Genomic DNA, 14,505 nt, shown 5'->3' with positions numbered 1-14,505 from the left:
TGTGTATAAGAGACAGCCCCCGCCCCGTGCACCTGCAGCCAAGGCCCCGGGACCCAGCGCAGGGCAAGGTGGACAAGCAGCCCGGGCAGCTCTGCGTGGGGGCCACAGGCTTGAGTGACCGTCTGGGCTGCTGTGTGACCTTGATCAGGTCACACCAGACCTCCAGGCCCATTTCCTCATCTGTCCCCAGTGAATTGTGGTGGCAGCTAAGGTCACGTCCCTGGGGTGCCCGGCCCGTGGTTGTCGTGGTTACTGAGGGGCCTGGCGGGTGGGGAGCTGCAGCTCGGGCGGGGCAGAGGGGCCAGGGATGGGGTTAGGGTTGGGGGCGAGTGGGAGTCGCTGGGGCGGGAGAGTGTGCGGAGGGCCAGGGACAGCGAGGCGCTAGGGCTGCCCGGCGGGAGAGATGGGCCCGGAGGCGCCCATGAGGTCAGAGCCCCGGGCGTCGGGCCAAGTGGGGCGACGGGGCCGCGGACAGGATCTGTGGGGCGAGGTCGGGTCGGGGTGCAGGCGGGGGATGGGGGGGCGCGCTCAGTGGGAGAAGCAGCCTCTGGCTTTGGGCCTCCGCCCTGCTCCTTCCAGCGGTGACCTTGGGCAGCTGGGTCCCCTCTTCGTTTCCTGATTTGTAAGTGGGGCTTATTACAGGACCCTGAGGATCTGATGATGTGACACTAGCAAAACGCTCTTTGTGTTGGGGACACAGCAGGTGCTGGGTATTGTGGGGGACATTGGAGGGCAGAGACCCAGTGGAGGCCGGAGAGAAGGCTGGTGCCGGGGCCAGGTGAGGCGCTCGGGCCCTGGGCAGGACACAGGCCACATGCCACGGAGGAGAGCCCTGGCCGCGGGGTCCAGCTGGGGACCTGGAGAGGCCCCTGGCTTCCCCGCCTGTGAAGTGGCCTGTGACCCTGTAGGGAGGGCTGGGCCCCAGGCCCCAGGAGACGCTGCTCAGGAGGACAGAGGCCGCGGCTGGGGACAGGGAGCGCCAGGCACGGGGCAGAGCCAGGGGAGTGGGCTGGTAATTAGAATGTTTGAACTTCAGAAAAGTTAATCAATGAGGAAGCCACGAGGGAGGCTCAGACCCGAGGGGCCTGGCAGCGGCTGCATTGATTACAGGCTGGAAGAGAGGATGGCAGTGGGTGGGGGGACAGGAAGGAGCAGGGCAGAGACTCCCAGGGAGGGAGGCGGCAGAAGGCCAAGTCCCAAGGAAACCAGGTCACTCCCCCAAGGGGCAAGAGGGCTCCCCCACTGGGGCCGGGGTCTGGCTGAGGGTCCGACAGGCTCCACTGGAGTTGGACAGGGGGACAGGGGGCTGCTCCTAGATGCCTGTTATTGCCACAGCTGTGAATGCAAAGTCCCTGTCCCCTGGGACATGGGTTCTGTCACAGTTGGGTGGTAAGTGCTGGAGGGAAGGAAAGAGGAAGGGGTGTGGCAGGCACTTGAAGGAGGGGTGGGACTTCTCAGAGCAGGTGGCATGAAGTTAGAGAGTCAGCCTTGGGGGGTCTTGGGACGTCACACCTCCAGTTGGCAGGGACACTGTGTGCAGAGGCCCTGAGGTGCGGCAGGGGACTGGTGAGGTCAGAGGTGTGTGGGGGGAGACAGCAGGGGTCTGAGCAGGGCGGGAGGTTGGTGACTCGTCATATTTGGCGGCAGATGCGTTACAATTCATGTCACGCCTAGAGAGCACAATTTTTCTGTGTCCTCGTGGTTAAGCGCCTCTGGGTTCAATTCCAGGTACCAAAAATAAAAAGCTCCCTGGTATTTTTGACCCCTCACCCTCGCTGTGAGGAGGGGCCAGAGCAGCCCCGTGGGCAGTCTTGGGGCCTCAGTGGGAGCCTAAGAGGTCCAGGGATGGTAAGGGGCATGCCTAAGGCCCCAGAGTCCCTCAGTGCCAGGGCTGAAGTTCAAATCAGGTCCCCTGGTCCCTTGTCCAGCTTACCACCAAGGTCTTCCTGTCCACTCTGCAGCTCAGTTCTGGAGCAGGAATCGGGGTTGTGTAGACAGCACACAGTGGGGTCTGTCGCAGACAAGGAGAGATGTGGCCTCTAAGGGCAGTCAGGCTTTCTGTTCTGGAAGTTCATCTGTGAGTTCGACTGCAGTCATTCATGCAGTCTGTGGCTTAAGTCCATTTTACCTTGAGTTCCCCTTTTTCAACTAGGGCTCGGTCAAGACAGGAGAGTCCAGGTTGGGAGACTGAGATCTGAGCCTTCTCCTCTGTGTCATGACAGATTGGGGGATCGTAAAGACACAGGCCCTGAGGTCCTTCTGAGCTTCTGTGACTAGGTGGTTTGAGAGTGGTGGGACTGGACACAGTGGACTGTGTGTAAGGCGGAGCAGGGGTTGGGGTGGGCAGAGCTGGGGCCCCCAGGCCCTGTCCCCTGCTGGGGGCTCAGTTGAGAGAGGGTCTCTAGGTGCTGTTGGCCCTGGCTTGGTGCAGGGGTGGGTGTCCAGCTGGTCTGGGCTCAGGGCAGACCAGGGGGGTCAGGGAGGGGACGAGGCCAGAGTGCGGAAGCTGGCCTCAGTCTTGCCGCCACCTCTGGGGAGCCCCCTCCCTTCCTGAGCTGGGGAGCCCCGGGGTGAGGCGGGCAGGGGACCCTGCAGGGCAGCGGGGTGGTGCTCGAGCCGCGGTGGGGCAGACCACGTGTGATGGGCACAGGCGGGCGGATGGGCCGCAGCACGCGGGCGCAGCTCTGCTGAGGCTGCCCCCCTGACCTTGACCTTGACCGCTGTGCGCGTGGTTCGAGTGCGTGAGCATGCTGGTGATCCTGCTCAACTGCGTGACCCTCGGCATGTACCAGCCCTGCGACGACATGGACTGCCTGTCCGACCGCTGCAAGATCCTGCAGGTGAGCCCGGCCGCCGGGCCCTGCCCTTCTCCGTGTTAGCTGCCTCCCCCGCAAAACAGGCCGCTGGGGGCCATCGCGGGGCTGGACGAGAAGGTGCACGGCCAGCGTCTACCCAGCGCTTGGCAATTTTGGGGAGAATATGGGAGAGACCCTTGCCCTCCCCCCCAACCCTCCCTCGTCATCACCCCAGGCCAAGGGGACCAAGGATGGGCTGTGTGACCTTGGGCAAGTCCACTCCCCTCTCTGGGCCTCCTGTCTGGGGGATGACTCCACTGGGCCAGGGCGGTTCCTGTGCGAGGAGTCCCCAGGGGTCCCCGACCCACACCTTGTCCCCACCCCAGCCCTGCAGCCTGGCTCTGAAGCCCACCCTGTCCTTGGTGTCCTCCTCCTGCCACAGGTCTTTGATGACTTCATCTTCATCTTCTTCGCCATGGAGATGGTGCTCAAGATGGTGGCCCTGGGCATTTTCGGCAAGAAGTGCTACCTCGGGGACACCTGGAACCGCCTGGATTTCTTCATCGTCATGGCAGGGTAGGTTGTGAGCGGGCAGCCAGGGGTCACTCGGATGCCCTTGGGGCCCTCGGTGAGGCTGGGGGCAGGGGCCCGGGGCCGGGCTAGCAGAGCGGAGCCTCGTTGGCCTGGGTGGGAGGACCTGGGCAGGTCCGGTGTCCCCTGCGTCGCCGCAGGGATGGGCCTGTTGAAGTCACTTCCCAGCCCCTATTTGCTCCTCCGTGAAATGGGGTAAAGCAGCAGCTGCCAAACGAGCTCCAGTGAGCACCGCCATTGTCACTGTTGTCATTGTTGTCCTCGTCCTTGTGAGTCTAGGCGGAGGGCAGACTCAGGTGCCATCTGCCCCCAACTCTGGTCACTTCCACCAGGCAGGAGGCAGGGAGTTCGAGGCCAGCCCGGGGCCACAGTTAGAGAGGCCAGGTCACAGCGTGGCCGGTCTGAGTGTCCCGGAGCCAGCTGGAGCCGTCCTGCTCTCGGGGCCTGTCCATCCACAGAAGCACAGAAGCTGGGGGTGCAGAGGGCCTTCCTGGGCCAGGTGCTGGGGTGAGGGACAGGCTCCAGCGGCTGTGTCCTCCCACCAGGGCAGGGAGCCCGACGGAGCCCGCGGGGGACTCAGGTCGAGTGCTCCCCTGACGAGGGGACGCCCCAGGCTGAAGGACGAGCAGGCCCACCGTGCCCAGTCCTGGGTCAGCGTGGCAGCAGGGGGACGTGGGGACAGTGGGGACGGTGGGGACGGTGGGAGCGAGGGGCCGTGGGCGAGCTCACTGCCATCTGCCTGTGCTGCGGGAGGAAGGGCATGGAGGCCCCGCCCACCTGGGACAGGCTGGGATGTGACACTCTGGAGGATGGACACGGCTCTCCCTGTCACCCTTGTCCAGCTCCCTGCTGGCTCTCATTTTGGTCTGCCTGGAGGACATCCTTAAGTAGTTCTTCAAAGAAACGGGGATTGGAGTGTCATTTTGCAGTCTTGCCCGTCCACCTGTCCCTCTGTCCCGAGTGGGAGGGTGGTTTGTGTGTCTGCTCAGTCCGAGTGTGGGTTTTGTCCCTCGGGTGGACACATGTCGCCGTGCCGTGGCCACCAGGGCTCAGTGGGTGAGCCGGGGGTGCCGAGCCTCTTTCTTGGAGGATGACGGGCTTCCCCCCCCCATGGGGCCCATGGGGTCCCCGCTCCATCTCGGGGAGTCAGGCCTTTGCTCCTTCAGCTCAGAACAAAGTGCCCGCCCTTCTCCTTTGGCCATTGCCGGGTTCTCTCCGCTTTCCTTCTCTGATCCCCACCAGCTGGACATGTCCCCCTCCGTCTTCTCCCCACCTCTCTCCCATCTTGGGGGATGAGGCCCTTTCTCTCCCCCGGCCGCCACCCCCAGGGACTCCTCCCTGTCACTCCCCAGGAGCCTTCTGTCCCTGGGTTCTGTGTTTCCAGAACAGCCTGTGTCTGTCCCTGTTCTGAGGATGCGATGTCCACCCAGGTCTTCTCTGGGGCCCTCACGAGGCTCCTGCGTCTGCCCTGATTCTGGAAGTAGCTTTGTGTCAAAGCATCATTTCCAAAAGTTAAAAGAAATGACACCCCCCCCACCAGATCTTAGCGTGCACACCCCTCACAAACGGATTCAGCTCGTTAGGGAGGGAAGCGGCTGGCCGGTCACCCCCAGAAACAGAAAAGCGGACATAACAGAGAGAACCCGGCCCAGGGCCGGCCAAGAATCAAAGGCAGCTAAGGACCTGCCCGGAGCGAACCACGACCTGTGGTCACCACGAGGTCTTTCATGTTGGGCAGGAACCATGCATGGGTCTCTGCCGGGTGACCATCTACAAGTGAGCATGTGACCTCACAGCACTGAGACCTTTAATTAACAGGAAACAGTGAATCACAGGTATGTTCCCGGGATAATTAAATAGTCCGCAGATGGGTCTGGTGAGGTTCACTCCAAAATGACATCACAGAGGGACCGCCCTCCCTTCGCCTCCCATCCAGTTGAGGACAGTTTCCCTCACCCCCGTCCTGAAGTCATCTGTGTTGCTGGCTCCACCCTTGATCCCCCACAAGCTCCGCCCCCTGCCCTTGAACTTGAACTTCTCTGCTGTTGCTTAGTGATTCCCTGCTGCCTGCTCCTAAGGCTGGGGTGGGGTCCCCGACTGCAGGGGCCAGGGAGGCTGGGGGGGCTGGCTTGCGTTCATATTCTTATTTTATGGCCAAGGCCCTGGGTTTTCACTCTGCCTCGGTCCCCACAGATGGCGAAGCTGGTCCTGGCTGGCACCGGGTGCAGCAGAGGCTTCTCCTAGAGTCAGGAGTGAGCATGTGCCCGGGCCTGGGCTGGATACCGGGGACTCAGGCCAACCAGAACTGCCCCTGTCCCCAGAGGCCTCCTGAGCCCCTGAGCCCAGCATGGGGAGGAGGCAGGAAGGAGTCACACCGTCACTCCAGAGCCCAGCCCCTTGTCCTGCCCCACCTGTTCCCACGTCCCCAGAGCTGTCCGCCCAGCCCCCAAAGTCCTTGGTGCTATAAATGTTCCGTTTCCAGAGTAACAGGCTTGACATCCCAAGGGTGTCCCTCCCTTCCTGCCCCTCCCCTCCCCCAAATGACTGGCTCCTTCTTTGGGCTATGGCGGGTGACACAGGACTTCTGGGCTGGAAATTTCCTCAGGGGTCACAGGCTCCCCTCCACCTCCAGTGTGACTGCCCAGCAGGTGTCGGGAGGCCAGCCCCTCTCAGTGCACGCTGCCAGTCTCCAGGCAGGACGGCCAATGTGCTAGAACGTTCCTTCTCTCACTGAGCTGGAGTTCCTCTTCCTGTGGCTCCCGCCCATGGTGCCCGTCACTCAGGAGGTCAGCGTTTTGTGAGCACTTACTACATGCCAGTCTTGAGCTGGGCAGTGGGGACCTGAGGACACCCTCGGTGAGCTCAGGGTTAGAAACCAGGTGCAAGGCAGCTCACAGGCAGATGCTGACCTCGGGCCCCATGGTTGCAGAGAAGCTTAGAGGGCCACTAGGCGCACAGCAGGACAGAGAGGGAGGAGCCCGAGGCGGCGGGGGTGGGGGTGGGGTGGGGGATGAAGATGGCCTCTCAGGCCCAGGGGCAGCATGTGGAGAGGTCTGAGGGGTGTTGAGGAAGCACAGGTTGTTGGAGGCCAGAGGCAGGTGGCTGCGGGGAGGGGTGTCACTGAGGGCCCCTGCTGTCCTTCAGAAGTTGAAGGTGGTTCCTGTGCCCCCCCAGTCCTCCCTTCCAGATGAAGTGTCCCCAGCTCTCCCGCCACCTGCCCAAGGTCAGCCTCCCAGAGGCCTCTCCTGCTGGATGGGCCTCAGGGTCTCAGCCCGTGGCTGGGGAGCCGCACCCCAACCTCCCAGGGCAGTGGCCCCTCCTGGGATGGAGACAGTGGGTTTCCCCGCCCCAGAGACTGTAGGACTGTGGTGACGTGTGGGTGGCCGTGCCCCTGACCCCTCCATGCCAGGTCTCTCCCACCCTGGGACTAAAAGCAGGTGATTTTTTAAAAATACTTTTTAAAGCTTTTTTTTATACCTTTATTTTATTCATTTATTTTTTTATGTGGTGCTGAGGGTCGAACCCAGGGTCTCGCACATACAAGGCGAGCGCTCTGCCGCTGAGCCCCAGCCCCAGCCCCAAGCAGGTGATCTTTAAAAAATCTGAAAGCGAACTTTGCATTTGCGGCTGTTACTTCTATCTCACGATGACCTCCAGAGCCCTCCATCCAGCCCGGGACAGCGAGCCCCCGACTCCTCGCCCTCACCCAGGGCACGGCAGAGCCCCGGGCTCACTGCTCTTCAGGGGTAGCTGAACCCCTTGCTGGTTCAGCCTTCAGCTGCACTTCCCTGCCTTGGTACATTAGTAGATCATGAAATATTCAACTGTGTTCTTGTTGAACTTGAGATACTCTCTGTCTACATGCCTCCCCTGGCGTATCATGCTGGCCATTCTTCCTCCTCTTCTACCAAAAACATGACACGGGCCAGGTGTGGTGGCACACATTTGTAATCCCAGTGTCTCGGGAGGCTGAGGCAGGAGGATGACAAGTTTGAGGCCAGCCTTTAGCAACTTAGCAAGACCCTTAACAACTTAGTGAAACTGTGTCTCAAAATAAAAAAAATAAGAAGGGCTGAGGATGTGGCTCCGTGGTCAAGCAACCCTGGGTTCGATCCCCAGTACAAACAACCACAAAATAAAAACAAACAAACAAAGAAAGCTCAAAACCAAAACCCAAAGCCAAAATGTGGCCTGGCCTCTGCAGCCGTGGGTGAAGTCCACAGCGAGGTCTTGTTTGACCCTCCCGTTAGCCCTCCTTCGCACTCTGTGAGCGGCACAGCGGGGCCTCCTGTGGCCATGAGTAATGTTAATGAAGACGGCAGTGACATCAGTCGCTCAGTTCTGCTCTGGAAGCATCTCTCCGCCTCCCAGTCTGACCCTGACAGGCTTGTGGGAAGCAGAAAGTCAATAAGAATCATTCTCCAGCCCCCGACTAGAGCTTTCTGAAAAGACCAGGAAGGCGTGTCCCCTCCGTCCCCTCCGCGGTTGCTGCTGAGAGTTCCCTTTGTCCAGAGTATCCATCAGTGGGACTTTAAAAAGCAAAGGAAATGGAATCCTCTTAGGCATTGTCCAGGGCTGTGACTAAGACGAAGCACATCCCCTGTTTGCTGAGTGCTCTCGGGCGATGCCCTGCACCATCCTTGAATGGCAGATGGGCTCTGTGAGGGAGGGGCTGTGGCCCTTCCCACTTTACCGATGAGGCACCTGACAGGGAGTGTCTTGCCCCAGGACACAGACTGAAGGGGCAGAGCTAGGCGATGAGCCTGGGGAGCTGGGCTCCGCCGTGGGATGGGTCCTGGGATGTGTAATTTGCTGGGAGCGTCCGTCAGGGATGCGTTTGGCTGCAAGTAATAGAAGACCCGACCAGCATGCTCAACAAATCCTGTTATTTTTCTGACACAGCTCCAAGTGCTGGGGTCGGCGGTTGTTGGCATCGCTCAGGGATGTGGGGCCTGACACCCTTGTGGTTTTGCGGCCCTCTCTTTCAGGGTCACAAGGCAGTGGCTGAAGCCGTGGGTGTCAGGTCTGAGTTGGAGGCAGGGAGAGAGTCAGGGCTACGCCAGCCGGGCCTGTCCACTTGGATCAGGAAAACCATCTTCCTTCCCGGAGCCCCCCACCCCCCCTCCCAGCACACTTGGCCAGAACTGGGTCTCATGGCCATCCGGAGCTGCAGGGAGCTGGGCAAGCAGGACGCATCACCGGACTTGGCTACTCTTCCCTGGGGTCGGGCCAGATGGGAGGAGGGGACAAGGCACAACTCCCAGCATCCATGTGCCTCTCCAGGCCCCGGTTTCTTCATGCCCCCTCTGGTCAGCCGAGCTGCTGGAGCTCTGCGGGGCTGGCCGGGCAGGGCCAGTGCTCTGCTGAGAAATCTAAGGCCAGATACCAATGAATGCAAGCTTTACGGGGGCCAGTCGTGGTCAAGGGTAAGAGGGTCCTCATGGGCTGTTTCCAGAAGCTTCTGGTGCTGGCCCACCCCCATTGTGGCTCTGTGTGCCCTACCCATGGGTCTGGGAAGCACCCGGGTGTCAAAGGCACAGGCACCCTGCTGGCCCCGTCATTAACTTTGCACCCTGATCTTTCCCGGATTTCACAGCCGTGCCTACCCTCTGGGGGGGGGGCTGAGGCTAACTATGGTCTTGGGGTCCCAGGGCCTAGCCCAGGTCCAGGAGGTTGGGGGCAGCTCCAGGCTACGGTGGTTTCCTACCTGTCAGTCGTGTCTGGGATTGAACTGTGGCAGGTGTCCAGAGCCACCAGGTGTCCCAACCGGGCCGTTGTTGTTAGGCTGAGCTGCCTTGGGTGGGCGTGGACCTTGGAAGGTTCCAGTGGGAATCTGAGTGCGAGTGTTTTCTCATTTGCATGGAGGGCAAGGCTGGAGAGGGTGATGGTCACTGTGCAGGCCCGTTTCCATGGAAACAGGATGGAAGCCACCGTGGGGGATGCAGGAGAAAGTCACAAAGTCTCTGGCTTCAGGACCAGCTTGCTCCAGAATCCTGAAGGGTGTGCCAACCCTGCGCCCCCTCCCACCTCTGTGCCCGTCCCATGCTGACTGCCACTGCTGCAGCTTCTTCCTCCAAAGCAGGGTGAGGGCAGGTGGCCCTGGGCTCACAGCCTACTCCCCGTGGCTCAGAAAGACTCTTTCCATTTCCCAGCCATTCCACGGGGCCTGGAACTGCGCCTCATTGGCGCCCATGGAGGGCCTGGCACGTGCTCATCCCTGAGCCAATCAGGTTGGGCTGGGGTGCAGGCGAGCTCTGATTGGCCAGGCTTAGGTCAAGGCCCATCTCCCACAGGGTGTGAGGTCAGCCCCACCCATGCCAGGTGGCCTGAGAGCCAGAAGGGAGCTGGGAAATCCCAGGTCCGGTCCCTTCCCAGGGCAGAAGGGGGGCGCGGTGCTTGCCTGGTTTGGCAGGAGCTGACTTGTCTGACCCGGCTGGGTTTTCTGTAGCCATGGGAGCAGGACAGTCTCATGACCCCTAGTGGTCAGGGTTGTTAAACCCACTTTGCCAATGAAGTGGAGGCTCAGAGAGGTTAGTAGCCTGCCTCAGGTCACCCAGCCCATTTGGGCCAGATCTGGGATTCTAGTTGGTCAGCCTCTGAGGACATAGGAAACCTCACCAAACCTCAGACGGTTGTGAGGAAAGTCCCCAAGCTGTGGGAGAGCCTCAGGTGCCCCCACCCCTGCTGTTGGATTCCCAGAGGCTGAGCCCACCTGGTATGGTGTGGGGGGCCCTGAGGCTAACTTCCATGGGGACACGCATCATGGGGCTTACTGGAGACATGCATAAAAAAAATTCACTGTTTATATGAAGTTCAGATTTAACTGGGCAGCTCCACTCAGAGCTAAGTTACTGGAGTATAGCACTTGCAGAGGCTTCTAGGGAAGGGTCCAGGTTCTCCTGCCCCTAGGGTTCCTAGAGCTAAGTGGCTCCCTGAGACCTGTGGCCAGCTGAAGGCTCTCTTCCATGTGCCCTCTCAACTCTGAACCTGCTCTAACTTGGTTTCAGAGCAAGAGTTTCCTTGTCAGTCAAGAGAACTTAATAACCTCTGAACTGGTCTCATAGGATTCATGAGGGTGTAGGAGTGTGCTAGTCCATTCATGCTGCTATAACAAAATACCATAAACGGGGTGGCTTATAAACAGCAGAAATGTATTTCTCACAGTTCTGGAGCCTAAGAAGTCCAGGGTCAAGTGCAGGCGAGTTTGGTGTCCAGCGAGGGCCCACTGCCTCACAGACACATCTTCTTGCTGAGTCTCGCAGGAGGAACCGGCAAACCAGCTTCCTTTGCCAATGTCACTCATGAAGCCCCACTGTCTAAGGTCATGCCCTTGGGGGTCAGGATTGCAACATATGAGTTTTGGGTGAGACGGCCCGCTGTGAATGCTAAGGTGCTGGTCAAGGTCAAGGGTTAGGGCCTACTCCCTAATTCCCTTCATCGTGTCCTTCCTTCCTCTCTGCACTGAGCACCTACTATGTGCTGGCTGCCAAGATGCCATCCCAGGCCGTGGTCTAGTTGTCAGCCGGCACAGGTCTGAGTCATCGCCTCCTGACAGATGATCCGCAGTTTCGAGGCCCTCAGCTCTCCCTCAGCTACAGCTTCAATGACATCTTAAGAAAGCCCCCGTGGGCCCTTGGAAAATAGAGGAAGCACCCTATTTTTATCGGCAACACACAGAAATCCTCCCCGGGGAGGGGAGGGGTTTTTTCCTGGAAAGATGTTGGATCTCAGTCATCTCCTGTCGCTGCTCGTCAGAGCCTAGATTGTTTTGCTGATCTTGTCCTCAAGTTATTTGACAAGCTCACACAGGGACGCTCCCTGGGCTCAGCATTGGGGACACAGTGGAACTCTGAGGTGTCCCAAGGAACAGGGACGTGTGCAGAACACACCTTGGAGCCCAGGTGCCCCAGCAGAGGCACAGAGGGACCCAAGGCAGAGCTCAGGTGCGCCAGGGGGCGGGGTCTGGAGCCCCCAGGGAGAGGGGCCGGCGACTGTGGAGTGTCCGCCACTGAGACGGCCTGGTGTCCCTGGAATGCAGGGCAAGGGGTGGGCAGTGCTGGGACGAGGTCAGAATACTGCCTGGGCTTTCCTCCGCAGGTGGGGGACCCCGAGAGGCCTTAAGCAGTGGTCTGTGGACAAGTGTGGGCTGTGCGACACACCAGACTTCGTTTACTAACGAACACTCTTGCTCTCCTCGTGCTAGGCTGTGGAGTGACTTGCCCAGGGTCACAGGTGTACCAGCAGCCAGCTGGGATCCGAGCCGGCTCCGGGCCCTAACCACTGGACGGCACTGCCTCCAGGACCAGGACTGTTCTGGGTGCTGCTGGGTGTTGTGCTTCCCCCCTGCCCCCCACCAGCCCTGGGGGTGCTCGTGAGCCAGAAGGCAGCTGGCCTGCTCCTGGGCTGATGAGGGAGTAGATCACACAGGGACCCAGGTTCCCCACCTCCCCACCTGGGCTCTTTCTGAGCCTCAGTTTCCTCACCTACAGTCGGGGCCACCGTTGGACTGTGGGGGGATTGCCCAAGGCAAGGCGTGCGGAGCGCCTGCCAGATAGTGAGTGCTCAGGAAACCTCCTAAACCCGCCAGAACTGAGCTGCAAGGGATAGAAACCTGGGCTCCAAGAGATCCTGGCTCCCATATCTGGGCCGAGCTGGGTGGGGGTGGGGGTGGGGCTGCTGGCCAAGTGGTCAGGCCTCTCCTGGGCGCCTCCTCAGACTTCTGTTGTGCTGGGACATGGCTCAGGCTACCACTGAGACAAGGCAGCCCTTGGAGCCCCCCAGCTCCCGAGGGTGGCGTGGTCAGGTAGGGCGCCTCTTCCTGAAGCCTCCCCTCAAGGGCTGGGCTGCTCTCAGGGCCCACCTGGGGCCACCTGCCCATCCTGGGCCCGTCCTGGTGGCGGGACCAGAGGGATGCCATCTGCTGGTCGCTGGGCCTCCTGGGAGCCAGGGCTGGGGGCTGGGGGAGGGTGCCCTAGGAACTGATGTCACCGTCCTGGACCCCAGCAGGGCCACACCCTCCATGACAGCCACTCTTCCCCTGGGTGATTTCAGGACAGAAGTGCTCACTTTAAGGCAAAATTACTTACCTAATTAGGCGCCAGGGAACTGGCAGGAGGTGGTGGGGGTTTTGTTGATTTTTTTTTTTCTAGACTTTTAGCACCGAAGCTGCGTGATAAAGTAACTGTGTAATTAGGGATTAATTTCTCACTCCCGAAACTGATGTCTTCTCAGGGCCTGAGGGGAGTCAGCCTGCTGGTTACTCACCCTGGTGGCCCTTCCTCCCCTGGTCTCTTGGAGTAGGGGTGGGACCCAGTGCCCACGGTGCTCCAACTGTCCTCAGGACACTGTGGGGGAGAGGAGTGCTTCCCCCCCAACCCCCGTGGCCTTTGCAAAACATGGGAGGTGTTATTTGTGCTGGATGAACTGATTCCCTGAGGGCCTACTGGGTGCCCGGCACCAGGTGGTCCTGGGGTGGTCAGGTCTGCAGGTGGCAGACATGCAGGGAGCCCAGGGGCAGCTGTCCCATGTCCCCTCACCCCATGCCCCAGGATGGTGCCCACCTCCTGCCTCAGTCCTGAGGACTTTCTCCAGCTCTATTGGAGCTGTCCCCTGTCCTGTCCCTCCAGCCAGTGAATGTGGCCCTAGCCTCTGCCTCCTAGGCTCCTGGACTGGATGGTGCTGGGCTGCTCACACCCTGGTGACCTGCTCATGGTTGTCCCCCCTCCCCCATGGAGGAGGCAGCCCTGGAGGAGGTTGGGGGCCAGGGGAAAGGCCCAGTCCCTTGGATGGGGCTGGAGGAGGCTGTGCGGGATGCTTGGCTGGCTCCGCCCAGCAGCCGGAGCCTGGGGCAGGAGCAGGGTTGGGGAGGTCTGGAGGGCTGTGGTCAGCACCCAGGACTGTTCGGAGGGCAGTGAGGGGCCATTCAGAATAGGGGAGCAGCACTGTCTGCTTCTCTCTTGCCACCCTTGTCCAACGGTCTCTCCCTGTCCTCTTCCCCTCCGAGAACGAGAACCGTAGCCACGCGGTGCGCACACTGCTGCTTCTTAGTCCCTGAGCGCATTTGTGCCCTGTCTCACTCCCCGGCAGGACACACTGCAGCCTAGCCCCAGTCAGGAGACAGGACGTAGGAGAGAGCTAGGCAAACGGATCCCCTGGAAGGATCCAGTGTCGAGGTCCTTCATGCTGCCAAGACCTCTGTGACCTCACATTTCCCCTTTTGGTGTGGCCACTGGGAAGCTCAGCGCTAAGATCTCCACACTGAATTCTAAAGAAATTTCCCTTGGTGGCCTTTCCTGGGGGACCCTGAGGGCTGCAGTGATGTAGTCTGAGGGGAGCATGAAAGGTTCCCCACCTGCAGACCCGGTGCAGGGAGGGGGCGGGGCCACTCTGTAGTTCCAGGGCTGCCCCCCCACCTGTGCAGACTCAGGCCTTGGGCGTCTCCAGTGCCCTCCTAAAGGGTGACGGCTTCAGTTCCCCTTGGGGGTGGGGGTGATGCAGGGGGTTGCCCAGACAGTGGCCAAGAGCTCCTGAGTCTCATGAGTGCCCCTAGGTTTCCTCCAACTGTGAGTTCAGACCCCAAAGTTAAAACTGGGCAGTTGACCTCAGGAGCTTAGGGCCAGGCCCTTCTCACTGTCCCTTGATTTGGAGAAGCTGGGAAAGCCAGAGAACAGGAGTTCTCAGAGAGGCCTGAATGGCGCCGGGCCTCCTGGTCCCTCACCTACCTGGGACCGGGAGTGGTCTGCAGCTGAGTTTAACTGAGAGTCCACTGTCCCCGCCGTGTGGGGCGGACGTGCGCAGGAGTCCTGGTTGCCTGGGTAGAGTCTGGCTGTGTTGTAGCCGGGCCCCTTCCTGGTCCAGGGGGGCGTGGTGTGACCCAGGCAGGGCACTTGCTTTTCAATCCACCACCCCTGACCAAGCCTCCAGGTGTTTTTTTCCTAAGATTTCGTGGGGCAGGGAGCAAGCCTAGGGCTGCGCAGGTGTGCTTCCGAGGGAGGCTCTGGGACACAGGAGTGAGGGACTTGGCCCTTGGGGTTGGGGAGCCCCTCCCAGCCCCCAGCAAAGTTACACACTGGGCGGGTGACGGTGGGCTCGGCTCCAGCCAGGGCTGTGGCCTCCGGGG

The 14,505-nt window shown here is 60.6% G+C and overlaps 1 protein-coding gene across 1 annotated transcript in view; it reads left to right on the top strand.

Annotated features, from left to right (window-relative positions):
• Cacna1i (calcium voltage-gated channel subunit alpha1 I) overlaps positions 1-14,505 on the top strand; it is a gene marked incomplete at both ends in the record, with an annotated part of 82,331 nt that overhangs the window by 14,395 nt on the left and 53,431 nt on the right. Inside the window, 2 exon segments of the mRNA XM_048802981.1 lie at positions 2,728-2,840; positions 3,238-3,371. Coding sequence (XP_048658938.1) covers positions 2,728-2,840; positions 3,238-3,371 — 247 coding nt within the window.

The sequence above is a fragment of the Marmota marmota genome, unplaced genomic scaffold (genome assembly GCF_001458135.2).
Source record: "Marmota marmota marmota unplaced genomic scaffold, marMar, whole genome shotgun sequence".
Lineage (NCBI taxonomy): Eukaryota > Metazoa > Chordata > Mammalia > Rodentia > Sciuridae > Marmota > Marmota marmota.
The sequence above is the reverse complement of the archived record's forward strand: the minus strand, read 5'-3'. Positions and strand labels throughout refer to the sequence as shown.